Source organism: Mytilus galloprovincialis, chromosome 3 (assembly GCF_965363235.1).
Source record: "Mytilus galloprovincialis chromosome 3, xbMytGall1.hap1.1, whole genome shotgun sequence".
NCBI classification, from domain to species: Eukaryota; Metazoa; Mollusca; class Bivalvia; order Mytilida; family Mytilidae; genus Mytilus; species Mytilus galloprovincialis.
Window position 1 is genome coordinate 33,092,450 of NC_134840.1, and position 26,376 is coordinate 33,118,825.

General features: G+C 32.1%; 2 protein-coding genes across 12 annotated transcripts in view; one reads left to right on the top strand and one right to left on the bottom strand.

Moving 5' to 3' along the window:
- Positions 1-9: 9 nt before the first annotated feature.
- LOC143067756 (DNA polymerase delta subunit 3-like) lies at positions 10-21,406 on the top strand. The gene is made up of 14 exons (XM_076241257.1): positions 10-143; positions 2,249-2,304; positions 2,638-2,743; positions 3,961-4,068; positions 4,972-5,045; positions 5,391-5,487; positions 6,332-6,586; positions 7,266-7,317; positions 7,823-7,931; positions 12,981-13,033; positions 13,514-13,579; positions 18,632-18,835; positions 19,129-19,226; positions 20,993-21,406. The coding sequence occupies exons 1-14, from the start codon at positions 78-80 to the stop codon at positions 21,080-21,082; spliced, it is 1,434 nt and encodes a 477-aa protein (XP_076097372.1). The 5' UTR covers positions 10-77; the 3' UTR covers positions 21,083-21,406.
- Positions 21,407-24,353: 2,947 nt separating this feature from the next.
- The window catches only part of LOC143067767 (rho guanine nucleotide exchange factor 7-like), a 39,712-nt gene continuing 37,689 nt past the window's right edge, over positions 24,354-26,376 (bottom strand). For all 11 annotated transcript variants that reach the window (XM_076241291.1, XM_076241288.1, XM_076241286.1 and 8 more), the window contains one exon: positions 24,354-25,803. In XM_076241291.1, the coding sequence (XP_076097406.1) occupies positions 25,684-25,803 (120 nt within the window). In that variant the 3' untranslated portion in view covers positions 24,354-25,683. The remainder of the gene's footprint in view (positions 25,804-26,376) is intronic.

The window sequence follows — 26,376 nt, forward strand, 5'->3', positions numbered from 1 at the left end:
AGAAATTTATTGCCATTAAAGCCAAGCACTTATCTGACTCTGATTTTGCGGGAAAACGAAAGTAAATACTCAGCAAAATGGGCACTATCGACGAAATGTATTTGGACAACTTAGACGAGTGGGTCAATGATGAAAATCAAATAGTATGTGTACATATAAAAGCTGTCTTAATAAGTTGCGATTTATATCCAACATTAAAAAGATAAAAAGTCTAGCAAATACTTACATTTCCAAAACAGCCAATCTAATAGTTAATGCTATTTTGTCCCTTTCTGACATGTTCTATGGGGGTCTCATAATTTTGGGGGTTCTGATCCCGGATCCTGCTTACTGTTTTGTCAGATTCCCGTATCCTGCTTACACTATGTATGTAAGCAATTTTCATTACAAATGTAATTTCCCGTGTCCCGCTAGACTTCATTTCCTGTTTTCACGGCATAATCAGTTGACTTTCATGTGTCATGCTTACAAAAAAACGGCAATCCCGCGTCAGGCTTAGACCCCAATGAGACCCACTTCTGTAAGTCTGTGTTAGTGTGTATTAATATAAAGTTTTTCATTATGCAATAAAATATCTAAAACAGAATCTGAATAACAGAGATGAACCATTTTGTACACTCAGCCAATAGACCACTACCAGTTACATATATGTCTTTCACCTGAAAAGTTTGCTGACTATGCCAGCCTTTATGATGTCATTTATGAAATAGACTGCCTGTATCCCTGCACTATTAAAGTTCAAGTGTCATTTTGATTGTCATTATGCAGGCTAATTAAGAAACAATGTCGGTTAAAAGCTCATTAGAGCTTATGTTTGTCTATGTTTGTATACCTTGCCGACTCTAAATAAGTCTTATTTATTTATTATTATTCCTTAGGTACTTGATCACATATTCTTGATGATTATCAATGCAATCATATATATGAATTTTATTTGCCAAATAATTCATGCAATATCGCATCTTATTTTTTTAACCAATCTCTCAACATGGGAAAGAATTGACAATGTCCCTAAACCCAGGACTGGTGTGAAGTAAAACCGAAGTTTTGACGGAAATACTTAAACTTGAAAGTGGTCAGTTGAGACGTCATTCTCAGCAAATATCAGGGTTTGCTTAAGGTGTGTACACAGGTACATTGTAGGTCTTGAATGCATGAGTTTCTGTCTGAACTGAAACTTGGTCCGTTTGCCCTGATTCATTCACCATTCGAGAAACCAAAGCATCTGCAGATCGCAATATATCCTGGCAACAGCACATGTCAGTAAAACAAATATACACCTAGACGAATAAGACCAGATCTATACAAAGTACCTATCTGAGAGTAATCTCAGTAACATGATACAAAAAATTGTTATTGGCTTTGACCTATCATTTAGTATCATATGCTTTGAAATTTATGGCTTTTTTATTGTTCTTTGTCTTTTAAAATAATATACAATGTATGTGCTTTTATGACTATTTTTACAAAATTTTCCATTGATCTTACTGATTATTTCCTTTCTGAGCGCAGTAGAGTGATATGAAAAATTATTGCTAGAAATTAGAGACACACATGCCATTGTCAACAAAATTAAAAATGTTGTCATAGGCAAAAAATTGATAGACAGATTATCATTGGTCATCTTCATTTGACTGCTTTTCTCACTTTCTCCGTACTGGCTCAAGGGAGAAAACAATCTCATCGAGATGATCAATGACAATCTTTAAGTATTACATGAGTGAATAAATATTATTTACAGTAACTTGAATAAATGGACAATGATATTTCTTATTAAAGTAATATGCTTTTACTGAGCTGCCTTTTAAAAGCAACATGTTCTTTTATTTTGACATTTAATAGTTACATATTTCTATTTGGTAAAATATGACTCATTTGTATTTACATGCCAAGATGTGATGAAAATGGGATACTAGATCAATAATAGGCATACAAATGTACCTTGATTAAAACTAATAAAAGTATGATATTTATGTATGGATCTGTTACTTTGTAAAATATTGAAAGTATAAATGACATCAATTAATTTTCAAATAATGTGTTGAACAGAAGACTGACAAAAATCTTTTTCCTGAATTAGAAACAACTCAAAAAGATATATGTGACTCCTGAAATGACCAATATTATTAAGACTGAAATGACCAATATTATTAAGACTGAAATGACCAATATTATTTTAAGACTGAAAGAACTTTTTATTTGAAAAGGAAACAAGAAGGACTGATGATTATTTTCTCTTATTTTTCAGGTCACATTCAAAAAGTTAAGTTTAGAATTAAAAGTTCATGTGAATAAAGCAAAACAGTAAGTATTCTAATTAATGAGGAGTTTACAAAAATAAAATAGACATTGTATGTAGTTGATGACACATGCTGAACAAAAGCATAATATTAAGGATCATAAGTTATTTTATTACAAGCTTCTTTTGTGCAATACTGAATTCTAAATGTGAAATTTAAAATCAATTTAAATTTGAAATATTCCACAATTTGTTAAAAGCAAGAGTAGTTTTATACTTTTATGACTTTTTAAAAACCTCTCATTTGATAAATATTTTATGATTGTTATATTTAATAAACTAAAGAGAGACAAGCCTGTGTTTATGAACTTAACAAATCATATGTTTGCTTTGCACAGGATGTTATATTCTTTTGTCCAACATCAGAGAAACAACAAAGACAATGATCATCTATTTGTGACATATTTTGTTGCTGGCCTGTCACATCCTGTTGTCGGAGTTAAGGTAAGTAATATCAGATTGACAGCATATAACTAGTATATTAGTACATGAATTATTCACCTCAAATAATACCAATGTGTCCCTTTTTTTTTGTGGTTGAGGGGTCAGTATGAATTTCCTATCATTCAGACTTGAGAAATTTTTCATTCTGTGAACTTATCATTGGAATGTATGATGCTGTTCAGCTTTAGAAGGGTCATATTCAAAGCTATTATGAACATAAACAACATAGCTGCTGCAAATAGTTATCAAAGGTACCAGGATTATAATTTAATACGCCAGACGCTCGTTTCGTCTACATAAGACCCATCAGTGACGCTCAGATCAAAATAATTATAAAGCCAAACAAAAACAAAGTTGAAGAGCATTGAGCAAAGGAAGAATTATCTTAAAATTTCATTTTATCAGTTATTGTTTGAAGACTTTAAGTTTTTACATTTCACGATGTTGCTATTCAATTTAATAGTTGGATTTAATAAGGAAACATTTCTTCTTGCTGGTAATATATCTCATTTACTATGCTAGTATGTGTAGACGTTGAAAGTTAATGCTCAAGTTAGCCTTATAATAAATTAATATGTAGATCTATGTAATAATAAGGATCTCTTATTAGTCTACCGTAGTCTGTATTGCATGTTTAATTTGGTAAGTCAAAAAAGAAAATCAACTACATTTTGTACTATTCCTCCAAAATATTGGCCAATGTAACTAACTGTAGCTAAAAAGAATATGCCACTTGAGACATGATAGCAGTATGGAGCAAATTTTTATGCCCCACCTACGATAGTAGAGGGGCATTATGTTTTCTGGTCTGTGCGTCAGTTCGTCCATCCGTCTGTCCCGCTCCAGGTTAAAGTTTTTGGTCAAGGTAGTTTTTGATGAAGTTGAAGTCCAATCGACTTCAAACTTTGTACACATGTTCCCTATGATATGATCTTTCTAATTTTAATGCCAAATTAGAGTTTTTACCCCAATTTCACGGTCCACTGAACATGGAAAATGATAGTGCGAGTGGGGCATTCGTGTACTGAGGACACATTCTTGTTTATCTGGATTAGTTTTCATAATTACCTATACTCTTTATATCAACAAAGTCATGAAAGCTTGAAAGTTATGATACTAACTAAAAATGTGTATACATATTGCTTAATGAAATAAAAAAAATGTATAGCCTTATAGTAGTTTCAGACTTCAACTTTAACAAATAGTATTAATTTCAGACAGTAAAATGTATGGTTGTTCCTGAGGAAAATATAGAGGCATTTAAATCCACATTATCTGTGGTTACAAGTTCACATATCTACAGTGTCGGCAGATCCAAGGTCAAGGTAAATACTTAAACCTTCTACTAATAATTTTCAGTTAAAACCTACAGATACAAATAAGTGTTTAAAAGTGATAAAAGTTACTTGGTATGATACAATGTAGAGGATAAATTTTTGGAGAAATTGTTCTTAGGATACCATACTGGTTTTAACTGAAGACTAAACAAGACAGTGTCCTTAGTACACAGATGCCCCACTTGCACTATCATTTTCTATGTTTAGTGGACCGTGAAATTGGGGTAATTTGACATTAAAATTAGAAAGATCATATCATAGGGAACGTGTTTACTAAGTTTCAAGTTGATTGGACTTCAACTTCATCAAAAACTACCATGACCAAAAACTTTAACCTGAAGTGAGACGATAGGACGGATGGACGAACAGATGGACGGAGGCACAGACCAGAAAACATAATGCCCCTCTACTATCGTAGTTGGAGCATAAAAATTGGTATTTGTTGCACTTCTCTGCATATGTTGAATTAAGGAGTTAGATCAAAGAATTGTCACCTAAGAGGTTTTTTTTGTGAATCTGTTTGATTTAAATTCACCTCATAAAAGTGTCAAAACTGAAAATCAGACAGACAAATGTTTCAAGCCTGTGTTTTTATGCCCCACATATGATAGAAGAGGGGCATTATTTTTTCTGGTCTGTAGGTTCTTTTGTCTGTCTGTCCCACTTCAGGTTAAAGATTTTGGTCAAGGTAGTTTTTGATGAAGTTGAAGTCAAATCAACTTTAAAATTAATACACATGTTCCCTTTGATATGATCTTTCTAATTTTAATGCCAAATTAGAGTTTTGACCCTAATTTCACTGTCCAATATAGAAAATGATAGTGTGAATGGGGCATCCATGTACTTTGGACACATTCTTGTTTTAGGATGATTTTGATATCTATCTTTCAGGATGATAACAAATTATACCTAGCTGACTATGATTCTATACATAAAGATAGTACAACAAATACAGACATATTCAAGTAAGTACATAGTAATACCAAACTCATATGAACATCAGAAAATACTATCAGTTAGAATTTTCTAATAGACGAAAAACAGTTATGATTTAACATGGAATAATAACACATATTGTTTTACTACCATTCTGTATTAAAAAAAAGTTTTGGGGAATGATTTTAAGAAGTTTAATGAATGCATGGGATTTTCTGAATATTTATGCCTTTGAAGAGAAATGTTTTCGATTCTGCAGAAGTAATACAGTTATATGATGCATGTCTTCATAGTTATCACGTTGTAATAATTAATAATGTGTTTTTTTGTAAACTTTATATTATGATAGGAGTTAAATTTAATCTATATTTCAGATTTAGCTCAATAAAATATCCTAAAGCAAAACTTAGATCAGACACAGAAGTTGAATCACAGAAAAGGTACAAAACTGAACCTACCACAACAAAACAGGTACTGTTCTAATTTAATGTGGGTTTTGAAAATTTGTGTGGTTATATTTAAGGGGTGAATAAATGAAAACATACAAATAGCTTATCTTGTCACATTTTAGTAGCATATTTTACCCTTCTATCTGCCTTTCTACAACAAAAACATGTCCTTTATAATTCATTTATCAATTCATTATTTAGTTTTTTCTTGCATGTTAGATCTTATCACTTATCCTGAGATAAAGGTGTGTGGATTTGAACAAATTTAATTCAAAGAAGGCAGCATAGTAAGATTGTCCAAAGTTTTTAAATAAATTATGTATAGCTTATGGTTCTTGGCAATGTGTCAAAAGTTGCAGTAGAGAGGTGAAAGGTACCAAAGAGATATTTATCAAAAAACAAACTGACCATAACATGGTGAAAATGAAAAGCAATCAAAAGACAAAAATAGTATAAAACAAAACATAATATAGAAAACTAAAGACTAAACAACACAAACCCAATTAATTTGATACTTTCATTATTTAACCTGAAAATTCTTTTTTGGTTGAAATTAAATTTTTATGCTTGATACGTACTGGAAGCATACCTACAACATCACACTGTTTAAGTGAATTTCAATTTCTATCAGAAACATAAAATACATGAAAGATTGACATGGGCCACCTGACCTCTGTTTCATAGTCATAGTTTTGATGATTTTAACTATAACAGTATGAAAAAACGAATGAAGCATTCAACCAATGATTTTCAAATAGTATGTTGTTACCGATGACAATATTGAGGTCAAGTTCAATATTGCATGAGTATTTCCACTGTTGTGTGGTATTGACAAACGATGGTATAAATGCTTTTCATAATTACAGGTTAATGGTACTTCAAAACAGAATGGAGAAAATGGCCATACCTCTCAAAAATCAAAACAGAATGGAGAAAACAGTAATGTCTCTCAGAAACCTGCAGCTAAACCTCAGAAAAAAGGAGGAATTGCCGGAATGTTTGCTAATCAAGCAAAAAAGATGTCACCAGAGAAAGATACAAAGAATAAAACAAAGTCACCTGAGAAGGATACAAAGGAGGTGAAAGAAGAAGACTCCAAAGACAGTAAAAAGAATGCAAAGGTATTTGAATAAATGTACCTTTTTTTCAGAGAAAAGTGAGTGGATCTTAATCAGCTTGAAATTTTAGCTCACTTTGTCTAAAAGCAGACTATTGCTATACTTTGACACCTGTTTCTGTACAAATTTAACATTTCATCTTTTAAACCACTTAACCAGTCAACAATGATGTATTGGAAGTCTTCTACAAACAATCCACACCTGGTTTTGGACAGGTTAAAAACATGACTCCAAGAGACAACCTTTACTACTGATTGACAAATTTTCTAAATTCTTCTATGAAATGTTTAAGGGACGACATCAAAAGTTCAATGAAGGATAAAAAAACTTAATTCACATAGTTTTTTCACTGATCCCCCACCCCCCTCTTAACTTAATTTGGGAAAAATTGATTGACCCATATAGATATATGTAAAAATCAATGTCGGATAACCAAATCTTGCAGCCGTTCAACCCCCCCACCCCCAAACTATTTGAATTAAGTTTTTTATCTTACATTGATCTTTTGATGTCGTCCCTAAAACTTAAAAGGGTATTGATTATTGAAAAACCACATAAACCTTTAAAAGAAACATATGGAAATCATAGTATTTTCTGAAACAGCCCTTAGATGTCTATGGTGTATAAGTTATGGTTAATAAGTTTTGTCCTTTGCTATTGTAAGGTCTTGATTTTTTTACAGGAATCATCAAACAAAAAAGGAGGAGTCATGGCATTCTTTTCAAAACAGACAGGTATTTTTAACATAGAAAATATAATAGAAAAATACATAAAAAGTTGAAACTGAAAACTTATTAATGATGAAGTGCAGAAAATCCTTTATTTGGTAAACTGCCCTCAAAAAGGAAATGTGTAGGTCATCTTTTTGCTCTGTGAATTAAAAAATCACAAAGTATTGTTAGTCACAGAGGTCCACAGGACATTAGTCTATCTTATATATGTGAAATATTTAACAATAAGGCTTTATGTTTTTGTATTAGACTATCAGCAGGCATATAATTGGAATAAAAATATCTTATCTTATATATATAAAAAAAAAGAAAACCCCTGTTGAACATGTATAAGATATTTTTTTTTAAATATGACATTCATTTCCTATTCAGATATTTCAGCTCATACCCTTTGAGATTTAAATCTTCATCCAAATATATAAAGGTTAGCTATATTTTTTTGACTGAAAACAAGCTAACAATTACAGTTAGATACATATATCTATTATTCCAACAATGTATCTTACAGCAAAAGCAGATGAGAAGCCACCAGAGCCAGTAAAAAAGGATAAGATTGTGAAATCAGAGCCAGAAGTTAAACAAGAAACAATAAAAAAGGAACCCTCACCAGCTAAAAGGTATGTAGTAAGAACACTTCCGGGTATGGCTGGGTAGAGGGCTCACAAACTGTTTAATGAGGCCACATTCTTTATGTGTCTGTCCAAGGTCAGGAGCCTGTAGTTCTATGGTTGTCGTTAGTTCATGTCTGCCATACTTTTTTTCATAAATTGTTTTGTTTTGAATTAGGCTGTTAGTTATCTCAATTGTATTGTTCATTTTTTTTCATGTCTGGGCCTTTTATAGATGACTTCATGTATAAGGTATTATTTTTATATCATAAATTTGATTTCATCCACTTCATTGGCAATGACACAACATCTCCTTACTTTTTTATAACATACATTTACACAACTGTAACAAAAATATTGTAGTATCAGGGTTTTTCAGAGTTGGAAGGAGACAATCACAAACAATAACTGGTGCCCTGGCATAGTCATTTCATGAATCATACATGGAATTGTTTTCTTTCTGCTCTGAATAATTTTTGAAAAATAATGATTTTCTGGGAAAGAATGGACACATAGAGATGCATCATACAACTCTGTGTTTTTGAGATAAATTCTCACCAAATGACCCTAAATACTCAATTGAATATAAAACAAAAAGTCAATTGTAAGTTGCTCTAGAACTGAAGACTGTAAAATTTTATATTATAAGACATTCATGCATTAATATACTCATACAATAAGATTTTCATTAGAAATGCTATGTAGAATTATCATTTCCATGCCATAATAATTGAAAGATGTTAAATGTATCTGATATTGTTAGCCTTTCCTGAAAAGTAATATGTATATAAAACTACACAATCATAAATCCTGTAACTACCGTATATTTTCGAAATTAAAGCGCATCGTTTTATAAGCCGCACAGCCGTTTTTAGGGGGGAAGATTGTTCTTGTCCTTACATAAAACGCACCTGAATATTAAGCGCACACTGAAGAAAACGTATATTTATTCTACTGACCTTAGAGTGTTATGAATGTTCACTCCGTAATATGTTTCATTTCTATTTTCAGATTGGTGAGAAAGATGAAAGTATTTTTGTATTTATTTATTTGTGTCATAATTAAATAAAAAATGTTAATAAAAAGATTATACTTTTCTCATTGTTTTACTGACGCCGTTTTGTTTGTTGTTGTTTTTTTTTTGTCAACAATGGCCATGTGTCTACAGCGTGGGTGTCTATTGATCATTTGTGGACTTATTGTTTTGATTGAAATTAATTCTTTGGTGATTGCTTGTAAATTGTTTGAATTGGAATCAATAATTTTAATTATTCTTGCAAATGTATTCATTAAAGGTCACTCAAGCCATAAAACTGTCATCGTTTACCTTGATGATTACGTAACTACCTGTAACATGTTTACAGGTCACAATAAGTTGTGAAGAAAAAATTGTCAAATAAAATATCGAGAGAATTTTATTGTTGTTTATAAAATAAAAGTTGAAGTTTAAGATAGCCCTAAACATTTTTCAATTTAAACTTGGTTAAAAACTACGACACAATCCAATTTGATTTCTGCAAGGTCATTGTCTATTTTTAACTGAAAGTGAGATGGGGCACGGAAAGGGGAATTCATATAAGACGGCGAGATATAAAACTTGTCTGTTGTTTATCATAACTAAATAAAGTTTAATGGTGAAAAATAGTGTGATATATTTTTTAGAAGTGTTATATTTAACACGATTTTCTTTTGAGTACTTCATAGAAATAAAATATGCATAGAATTAGAAAATAAAGATCGATAATTTTAGGACATTTTTATCTTTTTTAATAATTTACGTTGTATAGAGAAAAGATTAATTAAATAGAAGATAGAATAAATATTTTTTTGTAGAAAAATGAAATTTGTTAAATCATATTTATTTGCAATAGTTAAAAAAGATTTGGTTCATTAGATAGGCGTGGAAGGCGTGGTCATTGTTTAAAAAAACATTGAAGCCAGTTTTCTCAAATGTTTTTGAAAACCAATAATTTAAAGGCTATTCTAAAACAATGCGCAATATTAAGAATTTTTAAGAGAAAAAAATTGGACGATCTCACTTGTTCCAATGAAAATTATTTTATGTCATACGTTAGTTTTCAACCCAAGCCGAGATTTGTAATATAATGTCCATTTTTTTATAATGAATATAGTTTCAAAAATGCCACCGAGAAAGAGTTATACCGCCGCTTTCAAGCTAGAGGCTGTGAAATATGCTAAAGAGAATGGCAACCGAGCTGCCGCTCGCAACTACACTATCAATGAGTCCATGGTTCGCTCCTGGAGAAAACAAGAAGACCAACTTAGACTGACTAAGAAATCTAAGCGTGCCAACAGGGGTCACAAGGCAAGGTGGCCTGCCCTAGAAGACAAGGTTGAGAGCTGGATCCTAGAACAGAGAGCATCACTTCGTGGTGTCAGTACTACACAGATACGTCTGAAGGCCATTGCCGCTGCCAAAGAGCTCAACATAGTAGATTTCCAAGGTGGCCCTTCCTGGTGCTTACGTTTTATGCGCAGGAAACAGTTATCCATTAGATCCAGAACAACTGTTTGCCAGACTCTTCCTGCCGACTTCGAAGAGAAACTTGTCAACTTCAGAGCGTACTGCATAGACAAAGTTGCTGACTTCAACATTAGTCCAGACTCAGTCATCAACATGGACGAGGTCCCCCTTACTTTTGACATGCCACTTAATAGAACAGTTGAGAAACGTGGTACAAAAACCATTAGCATCAAGACCACCGGGCACGAAAAAGCAAGCTTCACCTGTGTACTATCGTGTACTGCCTCTGGGTTCCTGTTACCACCCATGCTCATCTTCAAAAGAAAAACCATGCCTAAAGAGAACTTCCCAAAAGGCATCATCATAAAAGTCAACGAAAAGGGGTGGATGGACAACGAGATGATGAAATCCTGGGTCACAGAATGCTATGTCAAACGTCCAGGTGGTTTTTTCCACACCAGAAGAGCCCTCCTCGTCATGGACAGCATGAGAGCCCATATCACCAAAGAAGTGAAAGATGTTTTAGAGACAGTTAACACCACTCCAGCAGTCATACCCGGTGGAATGACAAAGTTATTGCAACCATTAGACATCAGTGTCAACCGCACCTTCAAGATGCGTATGAGAAGCCAGTGGGAAGAGTGGATGACCTCCGGGGAAAAGTCCTTTACAGCAACAGGAAGACTTCGTCGTGCCACACTAGCAGAAGTAGCTACATGGGTTGTTGACTCAGCAAAGTCTGTACCTAAGTCATGTGTCGTAAACGGGTTCAAGAAAGCTGAAATATTCGCTTACAAAGAAGATGCTCCAATGGTTGAGTCCGATTCTGAGAGTGAAGACGATGAGCCTCTCATCAACATGGATACCAGAATCACACCAGAGTTAGCAGAGCTATTCCATTCCGACACAGAAGATGAAGACTTTGATGGTTTCAGTGACTCAGAAGACTAGATAGCATCACTTTAAGAACATTTGTGCTGAATACAAACTTTTAGTGCTTTTCCTAAAGATAATAATTTATTGTGCTTGACTTGTTATGTTTATATCTAATTTATTTGTTTTTGTTGAACTTGTCTTAGCATATTAAATTATGAAACTGAATTATTATTTTTTATTTCAAATATCTGAATATGCGAGGTTACAATATTTCATCAAAGTATTTCATATTGAAACACAATAAAACAACAAGCAGTTACTCCTCAATAGTATATCCTGTATGGTGCCTCTTTTCACACACGGTTTATCGTTCTTTGTTTGTGTAATACCTGAGTTCATTTCAACACATGGTTATCATCACCTTCGTTTTTTAAAAGAAACTTGGAACATTGGAAATAAACAATCACTGTCTTTATTATTTCATATAGAAGAAAATTAAATATGATTTTTCAGCAACATTAAAAAATTTAAACAACAAACAGTCGCATCTTCTAGGTAAATACACAAATAATATCCTTTATGGTACCTCTTTACAAACACGGTTATCTCTCTTTGTTTATGTAACATTTCGATTCATTTGAACACATGGTTGTCAACTTCGTAAACAAAGAATGAAATAAAGAACAAATGATCAAGTAAATATATTTATTCATGACAAAATAAAGCACATCAACAATTTATAAAGTCACTGCAAGTACTTGACAATCTTCTGACGATCTCCATAAAAAAATCCATAGATATTTTTTTCACGCTTGTCCCTGAAACACAACAAAAATACATACATAAAGTGCATCTGAGTATAACACGCAGGGTCAATGACAGAAAAAAAATCCCGCGGCTTATTTACCGATTTTAACGGTACCTTTTCAACACATTCACACTTTGATTGAATTCATGAAAAGAGACGGTTTGATAACACCCTAATTTGGTCACTATTTCTAGTTTAAAATTTAAATCAGTATTTGATGGCTAATATATATCACAAGGAAGATGTATACATATAGAATAATACATGGCAAAATCCGTATCGCATGCTGTATCATCACGAGAAACCAATATCAGTCCCGAGGGCCGAAGGTCCCGAGGGCTGATATTGGTCGAGTGGTGATACAGCATGCGATACGGATTTTGCCATGTATTATTCTGTTTATCATATATTTTTACAGAATCAGATTCATGCAATATCCGTTTTTTTTTAAATCGTCCGAAAATATAAGGAAGAAAAGAACATTATGATTTTCCTGTATTTTTTCAGCTGCCCTTTTCTTTTACAGTTTTTACAGCCATTTCTACATCTTATTGTATTTATTTTTTATGAAAATCGCTAGTAAAGTTACTGGGTAATGATTTTTTTTTTAAATATCGATTTAAGTTGAAATGATATGACATTTTTTTAGTAGGGACAGCAACTGGACGTCATAGGTCAAACGTTGACGTCATTCGAATTGTGACGTCATGCCAGGTATGCGATACGGGGTATGCGATATGGGTTTAACCATGCGATACGGGGTATGCGATACAGGGTAGGTGATACAGACTGGAAAAAAGAACCTTTATTAGATATACAAAATTGCTGTATTTTGTACTAAACATATGATAAATGTACATATATAAGTATAGTATTGTATATTTTGTAGGAAAGTTTCTGACAAAGGGAAAGGTAAAAGATCAAAATCTGGACAAGACTCTGGTAAGATGTATCAAAGTTGATATTTAGTTTTTAGGTATGAACCCAGAACTCTAGGTCTATACTTCTTGGTCCCTGGTTAATTTATGTCATGACCTGCAAAAACATTTGAAAAGTGGTCAACAATAATAATGCAATTTTTGTCTATGATGAATTTCTAATGTTTTGAACAAGTGAATAATCCAAATTGCATGAAGTAATTGAGATCCTCTCCCCTCATGACAGACTGGATTTTTTTGTTTAAATGTCAGGCTTAAAAAGGGATATTTATTGAGATGTTTTAGTGATTGACCATAAGTATAAGATTAAATTTGCATTAGCAAGTATTTCAGGTTTCAAATTGATGTAGAAAGTTCTCATAATAGACCTTGAATTTTAAATGCCCTATTGCATAAGCATCCATGCACTTTAAATTTAAGCAGAAAATAAGATTTATGATGAAATAATCGAAGCTTAATGAGATATATTTTGCTTAATTATTAGATGATGATAGTCAAAAGAAAAGAAGAAGAATAAAAGCTGTGTTAATAGACAGTAGTAGTGAAGAAGGTATATAAAACCTTGTTTATTTTATCCTGTTTATTTAAAACTGCAGGTGTACCACATTTAAAAACATCCTGATCATAATCAAATATTATCTCTTTTCAGATAGATGCATGTAATTATAGTCATAATCTCAACAGATTAGTGTTTTGCACAAAATAAAAAAATAAAGGAGGGTAGGGGTCAATTCACAACAGCATGGTGTATTGCACAATAGCAAAAGATAGCCATTTTAGAATCTAAAGCATCCTGACAGAGTTCGCGAAAATGGTCGGTCCTATCGGTCAAAATGAGGCTCGGACCAGTATATTGAAAGCTAGTGTCGGTCCTGATGTCCGATGTAAAAACGGCCGTTGCAGTGCCTTTTTTATCGGTTATTAGTTGTACCGCAACTAATTCCAATATGTGTTTACATCGGTCTTCAGATGAACCTGCTGCTAATTTCCGGTACTGGTTTCCTGTTATAAACAAACTGAAACCTATGGAAACCAAAGTGCCGATCTACACGTGGCCTGCTAAATTTGTTCATGGCAAACAATCGGCGATTGAAATCTTAGAAGAAGATAACAAATACTGAGAGAATGATTCAGATGATGAAATGGATAGAGAAAATGACTATAAATAAGAACAATCAGAAGATCAGAACTGGTCCTTCATTATTTATTTGTCCCTGGCTGTGAAAAATAAAACTAATAATAATAAAGTTACTTTTGGATAAAATATGTTATTATTTTTATTTTAGGATCAAATTGACAGATTTTTTTAGGACTGGCTAAAATTTTGTAGGACTGACAAATAATCTTGCTTTGTCGGTCCCATGACCGACGGGTCAAACAAAGTTTTTGCGAACTCTGTCCTGAGTAATATTTCCAAAAGCGTACACCAAAAAGTTGTGATTGGTTTAGAATGTTCTAAACAAGGGAAATTCAGCCAATAACGTAACGTTATTTTTAATTTGGTGTACGAACATTAGAGATTACCCATAGGTCTTTAGATTCTGAAACGGCGAATTATATAACCAATTCTAAGTTCTTTGACTAAAGTTCTTCTGGGTGAGAAACCTATTGTGTGTCAAATATTTAATTACAATGCAAATTCAGACCCGTAACAAGCTTGAATAATGTGTCCATTTTTGCCCAAACTGTTTAGGGTTGGACCTATGCGGTTGTATCCAGCTGCGCTCAGCATAGCAATTTATCTTTTGAATTGTTTTCAGTTTTTATGGCCCAGCAACAAAGTTGTCACAACCATATAGTTTTACCCTTGTCTGTCATTCCGCAACAAACCATTATACAGACATTTTTAAAGCAATTGCTTTAATGCTGTGGCGTATGGCCATCTTTGTGACCCAGATCAGAAACTCCGCACATATTAAGCCAATTTAGCAGATTCCTGGTATGATTATTTAACACTGAATTATGTTTTCTAATGTAATACTCAGCTTGATAATATTGAAAAACATCAGTGGATTTGAAAAGTTTCAACATATGCTCTTGTATATGTATATTTGTTTTTGAGGGGACAAATGGTTTTCTATCATAGAAGATAGAAGTCAGAGTCAAAAAAGTGCATTTTTTATACCCGTGCGAGATATTGCAACAAAATATTGAATCATTTCAGATGTAGGTTTAATATCGAAAATTGACTGAATTATCTTTCAAGGTTTGATGTTATTCAGTTTGTTTCTTTCTGGTAGAGGTCAAGTTGCTCTTGTATATTCATACAATCATTGGTTCATTCATAAATTTATCATTAATAAATCACTACGCAAGTTACAGTAATGCATAACAGTGACGAATGTCAATATAACCCTAATGATTACCTGTAATCTAAAAATAGACAAACTGAACTGATCAGCCTTGTTTTTTTGTTTGCTCAAATAATTTTTTGGAAAGAAACTAACTGGAATAATTACAGCGTCCACTTAACATTGTTCTCAAGAGGAGTTAATGTAGCGAATTAAGAGTGTGAAATATAACGACCTAATTTTTCGTTTTTCTTCTTTTTCATTATCCCTAAGATTTGTCGATCACCTTAATAATGAAATGGACCCGCCCAAATGTGAAAGATGCGAAGTAAAGCTCAAGTAAAGAGAAGGAGATATTCACAAAAAATAATTTAGAATTATGATTTATCTGGTCTTATAGATTGAATAAAAAGTTTGACTGATTTGGATATTAAAACCCATAATTCAAAACAAATGATGAAGCTGATATTATATCCTCGTCTTTCCAGTGGATGAGTCTACTTCGTGTTTGACATGGATCTTGTAAAGTCATAGTCAGCCGTTGGGCGTCAGATTAATCTTTTTTTTTCAAAATTGGCGGGAATTTTTACGTGTGCAAAGGAGTTAAGTACCGCTCAGCGATATTTACCAGATGTAAATATCGATCATACCCTGCAATTATGATTAATCACCTTGTTGGTCAAATTAATAACTGGTGCATATATATAAAATAAGGCATGATTTTAACCTTTTTTATGCCCCACCTACGATAGTAGAGGGGCATTATGTTTTCTGGTCTGTGCCTCCGTTCGTCCATCCGGTTAAAGTTTTTGGTCAGGTAGTTTTTGATGAAGCTGAAGTCCATCAACTTGAAACTTAATACACATGTTCCCCATGATATGATCTTTCTAATTTTAATGCCAAATTATAGTTTTGACCCCAATTTCATGGTCCACTGAACATAGAAAATGATAGTGCAAAGTTCAGGTTAAAGTTTTTGGTCAATGTAGTTTTTGATGAAGTTAAAGTTACATCAACTTGAAACTTAGTACACATGTTCCCTATGATATGATCTTTCTAATTTTAATTCCAAATTAAAGTTTTGACCCCAATTTCACGGTCCACTGAACATAGAAAATGATAGTGGGAGTGGGGCATCTGTGTACTATGGACACATTCTTGTTTTTTTTCTGTTTTTTTTTTTTTTTTTCGTATTTTGTTTTTTTGGTCAGCTCGCTATAGGAGGCAACTGCCTAGATGCCTCCATGTAATTTACGGCCCTGTAAACCCAAGAGTGACAGAAACAAGTGTCTGTGGGTGATACCCCCCCCCCCCCCCTCCCGTCCTTCATGTCTTTTCGAAATTGCATGACTCGTGACGATTGCACATACATGTATCAGCTTTGTAGCTTAGCAATGATTATTTGGGACTTAGATTTAAGAAATAATGCATTTTAAAAAAAAATTTTAGTAATCTAAAATATATATATTTACTTGTTACATGTTTATGTCTTGTAAGTAAGATTTTTTTTTTTGGATTTTTTTCCATATTTTGTGCCTTATATCTGACGGAGACTGCTGTAACAGTATAGTCGTCTCAGCTTTTATGAAAAAATCCTAGTCTAAATAATTATGACGTCTTGCAAGGTTATTTATTTATTTTAAACGAAGAAAGAAGTTGAAAATAATGACAATTATAATGCATTTTAAAGAAAAGGAAGCCTTGAAATTATTTCCCAGTTGAAAACATTCTTTACCAACTACAGGGGATTTTATACTATTATTTTTTCTTCATTGAGTTACTAGTATTATATTTACTGTTTCCGCACATATATTTGCATCCACTGTTAGCGTGGTAAACATGTCAGCTCCTTAGGAAATGTAAAACAATTTTAAAATGACTTTCTGCTGGATAAGTCTTATTGATATATAAAGTTCAAATATTCTTACTTCTAACTAGTCAAAGCACCTATAAGGTGTATGCATGTGGATGAAAGTCACAATAATATTAACTTGGCAGCAATAGACAACTTTCAAGTTCGATGCATTTCCATCAAAAACTCTGGTTTTAGTGAACGTCATTTGTGCGTTTAGGGGCGTCGTCACTTCCGTTTCAATATTGAGCGAGTGGTTGGAAAACGATACTTCTATATTGTACGAATTATTCAGCAAATTAAATTCTCAAAATTGACAATCAGCACTGCTGTCATTAGGGAATTGCCATTAAGTACCTACAGAACAACCGTTATTTCTAGTTTATCCTGCACAATGACGATCACTAAGACGCTTGATGAACGTAAAAAGTACAGGGATACAGGCGATCCCCTCTATCTGGTAAATGACGTCATAAAGGCGCGCATAATTGACGAGTTTTTGCCGGTGACGGATGAACTCAAAGTGGTCTAGTGCTTTAACAGCCTTAAAGGCTTTAATTTCTAAACGCCTTCAGGTATTGGTCTAATTTTTGGTATGTGAGTTAACCATGATGAGTTTCAGGTCAAGTTTAATCTTTGTTCCACTGCACTTCTTTTTGCCGAAATTTAGGGCTTTGGATTTTGATAAATGGTTGAAAATCACAATTGAATGGACTTTCTTTCTAAATACCTTCAGGTACTGGGCTGATTTTTGGTATGTGAGTTAATCATGACAAGTTACAGATCAAATTTTGTTTTGCTCCGCTCATTTTTGCCGAAATTATGGGCTTTGGACTTCTATAATTGTAGAAAATCAAAGTTATACAGACTTAATTTCTAAACACCTTCAGATATAGGGCTGATTTTTGATATGTTAGTTAACCATGATCAGTCGCAGATCTAGTTCACTTTAAAGTTAAGTTCCACTCTGCTGATTTTTGCCGAAATTAAGACTTTGAAAATTGTTTAAAATTACAGTTTTACAGATTTAAGATTTGAGCTGATTCATGTCCACATGTGTTGTTGAAATTGTAGATTTTTCAACTTTTTGAGATGGGGCCATTCGTGTTGTTATAACATATTAGTTTACCTCATTCATAATTAGAATACTCGAAAAGTGGTGGTCCGATGGATTTGCCAACCAAAATTTGCAAAGGACCGACACAAATTTAGTATTTTGAAATAGAAATAGTAGTGAGGACCACAGGTTTTTCTTCAGGGACCACCAGATGTATAAGATTTTGAGAACTCTGTCATAAAGGCTGTGTGCTGAGCTGTTCTTGTTCATTGAGTCTTTATGTATAACTGTCTCATTGCCAATTATAACACATTTCCCAATTTTTATATCTATCCAAAATATGATATACTTGTATGTAAGTTAATAAAATATTTGCTGATGATAAACTTTATATGATTACAGAAATGGATTATGAAAGTCCTATACCTAGTCCTGTTAGAGAACCATCACCTGCTCCAGAGTCCCCTGTTCCAAAGGAAGTGGAGAAAGAAAGTCCTGAAAAACATTCACCAGAGAAAACAACCTACACAAATAATGGAGAGAAAAAGAGGAAAAGGAGGAGGAAATTAGTCCCTAAAACCTTCATGGATGATGAAGGATATATGGGTAAATAAAACAAGACATAGATCTTTAGTAGAACCAATGTTAAACAATAATTGATTTATTGAAAATCTTTGCTTGTATGACACTGGATGAATATATGCTTTGTCTGGAAAAATTTAATGAAGAATTCTACCACAAAAGTTATTCTTAAGATTTCTTAGATCCATTTTGTATCTGTTAGACAACTGATTGCCAATTATCACCTGGCAAACTTTTAGAAACTTGATTAAGATTAATTAAGAAAATAACCATGTATGCAATATCCACACATACAGATCATATTTATTTTTTAACAGTGACAGAAAAGGTTTGGGAAGACGTGTCAACAGATGCATCAGAGACAGAGCAACCACCTCCTAAGAAACCTCAAGAAAAAGTAACGAAGTCACCACAGGTAGTCACTAAATAAGATACTCAAGGGAAATAACAAGTTTACTTGAATTATTTAAATGGTTGTAATCAAAAATCTTAATTACTGGCAAAAACAGGAAAATAATGAACAAAACAACTAATCAACCAGAAGACTTATGATAGACTTTGAACTAAGTTTTGTTCATGGGATAACAATATGCTAAACCAGGTTTAAGGCACCAAACCACCAACTTATTTAACAGTTGTATTAGATATAACTTTCGGGAAAATAAAAAAAAAAAAAAAAAGTCTTAAAAGATCAAAAAATCCAATTTGCCATCTTGAATATCTCATAATGGGCAATTTGAAATGTGTCAAAAGTACATACACTCTTGGTAACAGAATTCAACTATAAAAAACTTTGCACTATAAATTGATCAAACAGAAATTGCTCTCCCAAAATGCATTACTCTATTATGAATTAAGTATTTGAATACACCACTTGTTTACTTTTTGATAAGAATCAGGCTTGTTTAAGTTGCTTTGAACTCGATCCCTACAGACTGCAGTGTTAACACATCTTTACCTAAGTTCACGAAACATAGATCTTTTATCTAATAATAGCTTTCCCTCAATATTTTTGGAAACTCTCAAATCAATTCAATACAATAAATAAGATGTTATACAACACAATAATTTAGATGTTTAAACAAAATATGTGAGTTTATTTTTCTATCAATGTCAATTGACACTAAGAAATGATTAAACATTATATTGTATTATGAACAGATATATCATGTTAAGGGGGGGTATTTGCGAAAAATACCTGTCGAGAGAATGTTAAATTTCGCAAGCCGTAAGGCGAGGGTAATTCATTCTCAAGACTGGTATTTTTCGCAAATACTCCTCAAGAACATGCTTTATCTGTTTAATTACACCAAATGTTAATGTTCATAAACGCATTGATGATCATGACGTTACAAGTGTCCAGTCAGATAGAGTATTTTTTAGCAAATACCAGGGCAGAGAGGGTAAAAAAGGCATATCTTTTTTGCATATACCCCGGCGGCATTAAAAAATGAACGATATTCATTTGATAACAGTAAATTGGTGAAAAATACACTGGCTATCAACCAATCAAAACCCAGGATTCTTACATAAGGTGTAATTATTGATAAAAGACATTTTTTCCTATACACAGCTACTTTTGCATAGGTACTATTTCTGTACTAAAAAAATGCACTACTGGAAATTTACTTTTAATATTTAGTACTATTTCTTTACTTTAAAACTATTGTAATATTAAGGTACTTGTAATTTACAGTACTTGATTTGTACTAAATATTTTGGTACAAAAATAATACAATATTCCATGTTTGAAAATCATAACTTTAAGAGATTTGAAATAAAAAAACTTTCAAAATGCTGAAAATGTAACGGTAGTAACCAAAAATCTGTAGTACCTAAATTTCAAGTACAAATAAAGTACTGTAAAATACAGGTACCTAAATATTACAATAATTTTAGAGTAATAAAATAGTACTGAATTTTAAAAGTAGATTTCCGGTACTACAAATTTTTTGTACAGAAATAGTACCTATGCAAAAGTAGCTGTGTATAAAACTAGGTCGTAAATAAAAAATTGATTTTGATTCAGAAGTCAAAGAAAATTATTAGTTCGGCAAATGTAATTTATTTATTTATTGAGATATAACAACTTTTTTATCTTGCAAATTTTTCCTTGAAATAAAGGTGTCATATGATTTTCTTGGTAGTAGATTACAATTGAATTTACACATATTTTTACAGAAAAAGAAAGCCTCACCAAAGAAAAAATCACCACCATCAGCAGGAGGTAGAAAGCAAGCAGCATTGACTAATTTCTTTAAAAAGAAATAAGATAGATATTACAGTGTCAGTTACAAAAGTGCTATATATTGATGAATTTAAATTCACTATTTCTTGAGGAATGTTAACAGTAGATATACAAACTATTATAGCTTATACATGTTGTATATTAAACATCAGCACAGTTTAAAAGCATATTTGAAATATTAAGTTTCACAAATTTAAAATCATGTCGTGAGGTACTTAAATTACATATACAAGTTAGCACAATTTATGTTATCGATGTTACTGTGAGATCTCTTAATTTATTACTGTATATTTGAATGAATTATGATATTATAAATGAAAATTTAATAAAAAGTATGACAGATGATATTTATAATAATATTTACATTTATGTACCTATACATGAAGAAAATCAGACAATCAGACAAACTGTTTGGTCTGACAGCATTCAGCGGATTTGACACATGAGGATTACTGTTACTTCTGAAATTATTACATTCATTTATTATTACGATTATTGAAGAATGGATTAAAATGAAAGATTGATTATTGCAATTTCATGAAAATCAGCTGACAGATTTAGGTATACGATATCAGAAGAAATTGTCATTATTGTAATACTCGCCTAGTTGAATTATTTGCATTAATGAAAACCTTGCAAATATCCCTGAATTTACAATAATCGTGTCTGTGTTGTCTACACTTTGTTAACCCTTTCGTATCGAAATTATCATTTTCACACCATGGAGCTGAGGGCAAAATTATCCTTTAAGATACCTAAAAGTCTATTTTTAGAACGAAAACTTCAAAGGTAAAAATATGAAGTTTAATACCAAAAGTTTAGGCCACAGTATAAGCATACCATATTTTGACATTTGTTTCAGGTCATACAAAAATGGGGAAATCATCCAAAGAAGATCTGTGTTACATAGCCTACAAATAATGTAACTAAAAATGGCAGGGTATATGATTTTGTGTTGGAATCTCTCAGATCGATAGTTGAAATAGTAGGTGTAGTGAGAGTTATGCTTGAACATAGACTTTTTAAAATTTCTAATTGCATCAGGTTGTGAATCTTCATGACAAATTTCAACAAAACTGCTCAGATTGTTCTACAGAAGTTGTACACCTACCACTTTTGGTATTAAACTTTATATTTCAGCATGTAGAAGATAAGGTTAATTTAATTGAAATATGCAGATGTGTTTTGAAGGTCATACATATATCAGTCATCCTTCACTTCATGGTTCAGGCACTACTTAAAACTAGAGGCTTTCAATCACCTGTATTTCTCACTTATTTTAAGATGACAATCTTTTATGAATGCAACAATTGTTAGGTCTTCATGTCAATCTGGTATGGTTCATCTGACCATGACCTCATGGTTTATTATTAGACCGCATTTTTTTTTAAGGTGTGCTTCTTAGATACTGCAATGTATAATCAATAGGTCAAGTTTTTTTTTGTGAATGGAATGATTGTTTCCAACGGTCAGGCCTTAATTGAGCTTCATTTTCATGGTTCCTTGATCAACATTAATTTTTCTTGGTTAGTTCAGCTCTTCAGATACAACTGAAATATTAAGCAATAGTTCAACTATATTTGGTGTATAGAATGAATGTAAGGTGTACATGCATCTATGGCAGGGTTCAACTGACATTTGCAGTATAAAGGGGGCCTATTATTCCATACATCCACTTTATTTGAACTCTTATGGACAGTTGTCTTATTGGCAATCTTACCACATCTCCATATTTTTATATTTACCTCTTTTTCAAGGCAAGTTTCTGTTGTGATACATGGTGTGTTGTTCCTTAGAGATATGGTAAAGGAGTCTGTCAGTTCCAATTTTAAGAGTTGTAGAAATTGACCAAATATTTTAAGTATTATAACAATAACATCTTTTGAACACGAGCTCTCTGAGCTGTTGTAAAGAAAAGCTCTCATACTTGGTGCATGTGTAATTAATCTTATGACACACCATACTTGGTGCATGTGTGTTAATCTTATGACACACCATACTTGGTGCATGTGTAGTTAATCTTATGACACACCATACTTGGTGCATGTGTAGTTAATCTTATGACACACCATACTTGGTGCATGTGTAGTTAATCTTATGACACACCATTTTTACAGGAGTTATGGGACTTCGACCATTTGCCTAGAATGGTTTGTTGCAGAATGATGGAATGACAGACAAAGGTCAAACTATATGGCCCCAATAACCTTGTTGTGGGAAAATATGGAAACAAGTTTTATGTTTAGCTCCCACACAACAATTGAAGTTGTAGTTATATTGAAAATATACCAATAAAGAAATACAAGAGTGCACATACTGAAATGCCCTGCCTTCTTAATCTTTACTAACCATTGATATTATGTTGATAGTCCTAAATATAAAGCTTTACTACAAATATCACATAAACTTAACATGCTCCAAAATAATGAGGTCAAGGTCAGATAAACCAAACAAGAAATACATGTACATCTCACAATCATTAAATACATTAAATATAGTTGACCTACTGCATATAGTTTCTAAGAAACAAACTTAGACCTACTGCATATAGTTTCTAAGAAACAAACTTAACCAAGAAAACTAAACATTGACCTATCAACCACCAAATGAGGTCAAGGTCAGATGATACCTGCCAGACAGACATATACAATTTAAAATTCTTCCATACAAGGTGAACTATTGCTTATAGTTTAAGAAAAACAGACCAAAACACAAAACACTGAGCAATGAACTGAAAATGAGATCACGTCAAATAAATCGTGAGATTGACATGTATACATCATAAAATATTTCCATACACCAAATATAGTTGACCTATTGCATATAGTTTTAGAAAAAAAGACCAAAAACTCAAAAACTTTGACCACTGAACCTTGAAAATGAGGTCAAGTCTGATGACACCTGCCAGTTGGACACGTTCACCTCACAATCCTTCCATACACCAATATACAAGACCTATTGCTTATAGTATCCAAGATATGGACTTAACCTTGTTCACTGATCCATGAAATTAGGTCAAGGTCAAGTGAAAACTGATGGACACGAGGACCTTGCAAGGTATACAATCTTAACTTTTTTCAAGTAGTCACTGAACCAAGAAAGCTCTCTGGCTCGACAAAAATGTCCAATGTGTTTAAAAGTAGTTATCAGCAGAAACTATTGACTTATTATAAATGATTAATGAAGCAATACCAGAAGAACAATTTAACTGTATGCAGTAAATTATCTCTGAAAATCTACAGCTATGAGAGGAAAAACAAACATCCAGTATCATGTTATGTATAAACAAAATAAACAAGTGATTAGTTTTTATTTTTATAATATAAATCCAAGTATCACAATGTTATAAATCTTGGCAAAGATATCATATATTACCAGTCATATATAAGATAAATAATTCATTCTCAAGAAAAACTTTGAAATACTAAAAGTGGTAGGTCATCCTTTCATTTTATTTCTTTTTCAAATAAAGTAATAATGCTTTATCAAAAAGGCTGAAACTGACCTGAGAATAATTTAAATGTTTAGCAATACATGTATAACTGTTTAACCTCATAGAATCCACTAATTATAAAGATACAGCAAACAATAATTTTCATAAAATTTTAGCACAATAAAATGGTTAATTCACAAGATTTTAATTTAATTTAATTTGAGAGGCTAAGACTTTGTTGTGTTGGTCTATTTAAAATAGGGGGGGGGGAAGATTCAATGCAAAATAGCTTGTATTTTTTAAATTTTGTTATAGCACAATAGAGATGAGGTGTGATTGCCAGTTAGACAACTATCCAACAAGACCATAATTATAAATGAAGATAGCTCTCTCAAAGCATTTATCTGCCTAAGCAAGCCAGTATTATGTAAAGAGGACTAGATAGCTATTTTGATTTAGCTGTATCACTATATCCAAATCTTATCTATATAATAAACAATATAACAAAATATTATGCAGGACAAGATCATATATACAAATAGCACAGAAAAACAAACTTAACAAATAATATAAACTGTATTAGGTTGGACAAAGACTTTTCATGTTAGTAATAAGGTTTTATAACAAAAATTGTATATCTCAGTCTCCCTAATAAATTTTTCTCCTAATCAAATAGTCATTCCTCAACTACAAGCACTCTAAATAATGGATTTAGAAACAATTTCATAATCACCAATTCAATATACTATCTTATAACATCTAACTGATTTCCTTTTCATAAGAATTTCATACTTTTTCCTCAATTTATTATACCAAACAAAATAAATTTATAACATAAGTATAGCTACTATTCTAGATGAGATCCCTTATTAAAATGACAGATCATTCTATTATCTGTAACATATTTTCAAGGCCAGTTCCTTTATGTAAGCTCTTTGTTCTGCAACACTGAAAATTGGTTCCTTGGGCAACTTTTGCAACAGATATTATTTATCTTGCAGACCAGTTTTATACTTTTTTTCAGTTATAGCAACTGTTTTTATAAACAAGTTTACAAAAACATATTTTCTTTCACATGATCTAGTATTTATAAAATACAAATTGATTTCTTTTATAAAATATTAATGAAAATCATGGCCCCTTTCAAATGTTAACATACTGAGACAAATGTAATGTATTATCCAAGAGAGATCACATAAGATTTTCATCCAGCATATCTGTTCTGGTTTTAATAAACTTTTTCATGTTAGTCTCTAATCTTTTTCTGGCTTTTGTTTCTTCCTCTAAATCTCTCTTCATTCTCTTATGTTCCTATAAAACACAAACAAATACAAACTCAGCATACAAAACATTTACTAGCATTAGATTATAACTTTCATTTTATTGCGGGAACCCAATCAACTATTGCCCATAGAGGGCTATAGGTAAAGAACACTATTAATTTGGGGTTGTAAAATCTATTCCACATCTGAATATCAAAAAGTTGAGATGTAGGCTCTCATATGTTTACAGTTATCACAATGTTTAGATAATTTTATTTGGAATTTTTACTCTCACTAGTTTGTCCACTGATATTGATATTCATAATTCAGTCCAGCTGAATTATCTCACTTATTCATACATAATTCCCTTTCATGTTTTCTTAAATATTTCTTGATGTGACCAATGATTGTCTTAATAAAAGTATAGATTCTATATTTTATAGAGAATTTGTCAAGTAATTTATGACAGGTCTTGTCTAAATAATTTATAATTTCTTGATATAACTCCGTAGCTTTGTTCTTGAATGCTCAGAACTCTGCTCAAACCAGTGCTAGGGACCAGCTTTCAATGAGGTTGAGTTTTTGTTGAATGTCAAAGTCATTGATGTGACCATTAGATGAA

Excerpts from the sequence above, each read along its gene's own strand:
- LOC143067756 (XM_076241257.1), top strand. The coding sequence starts at position 78 with ATGGGCACTATCGACGAAATGTATTTGGACAACTTAGACGAGTGGGTC. Across the intron at positions 2,305-2,637 it reads CATGTGAATAAAGCAAAACA|GATGTTATATTCTTTTGTCC; the intron begins GTAAGTATTCTA and ends TGCTTTGCACAG. Across the intron at positions 18,836-19,128 it reads GGATGATGAAGGATATATGG|TGACAGAAAAGGTTTGGGAA; the intron begins GTAAATAAAACA and ends ATTTTTTAACAG.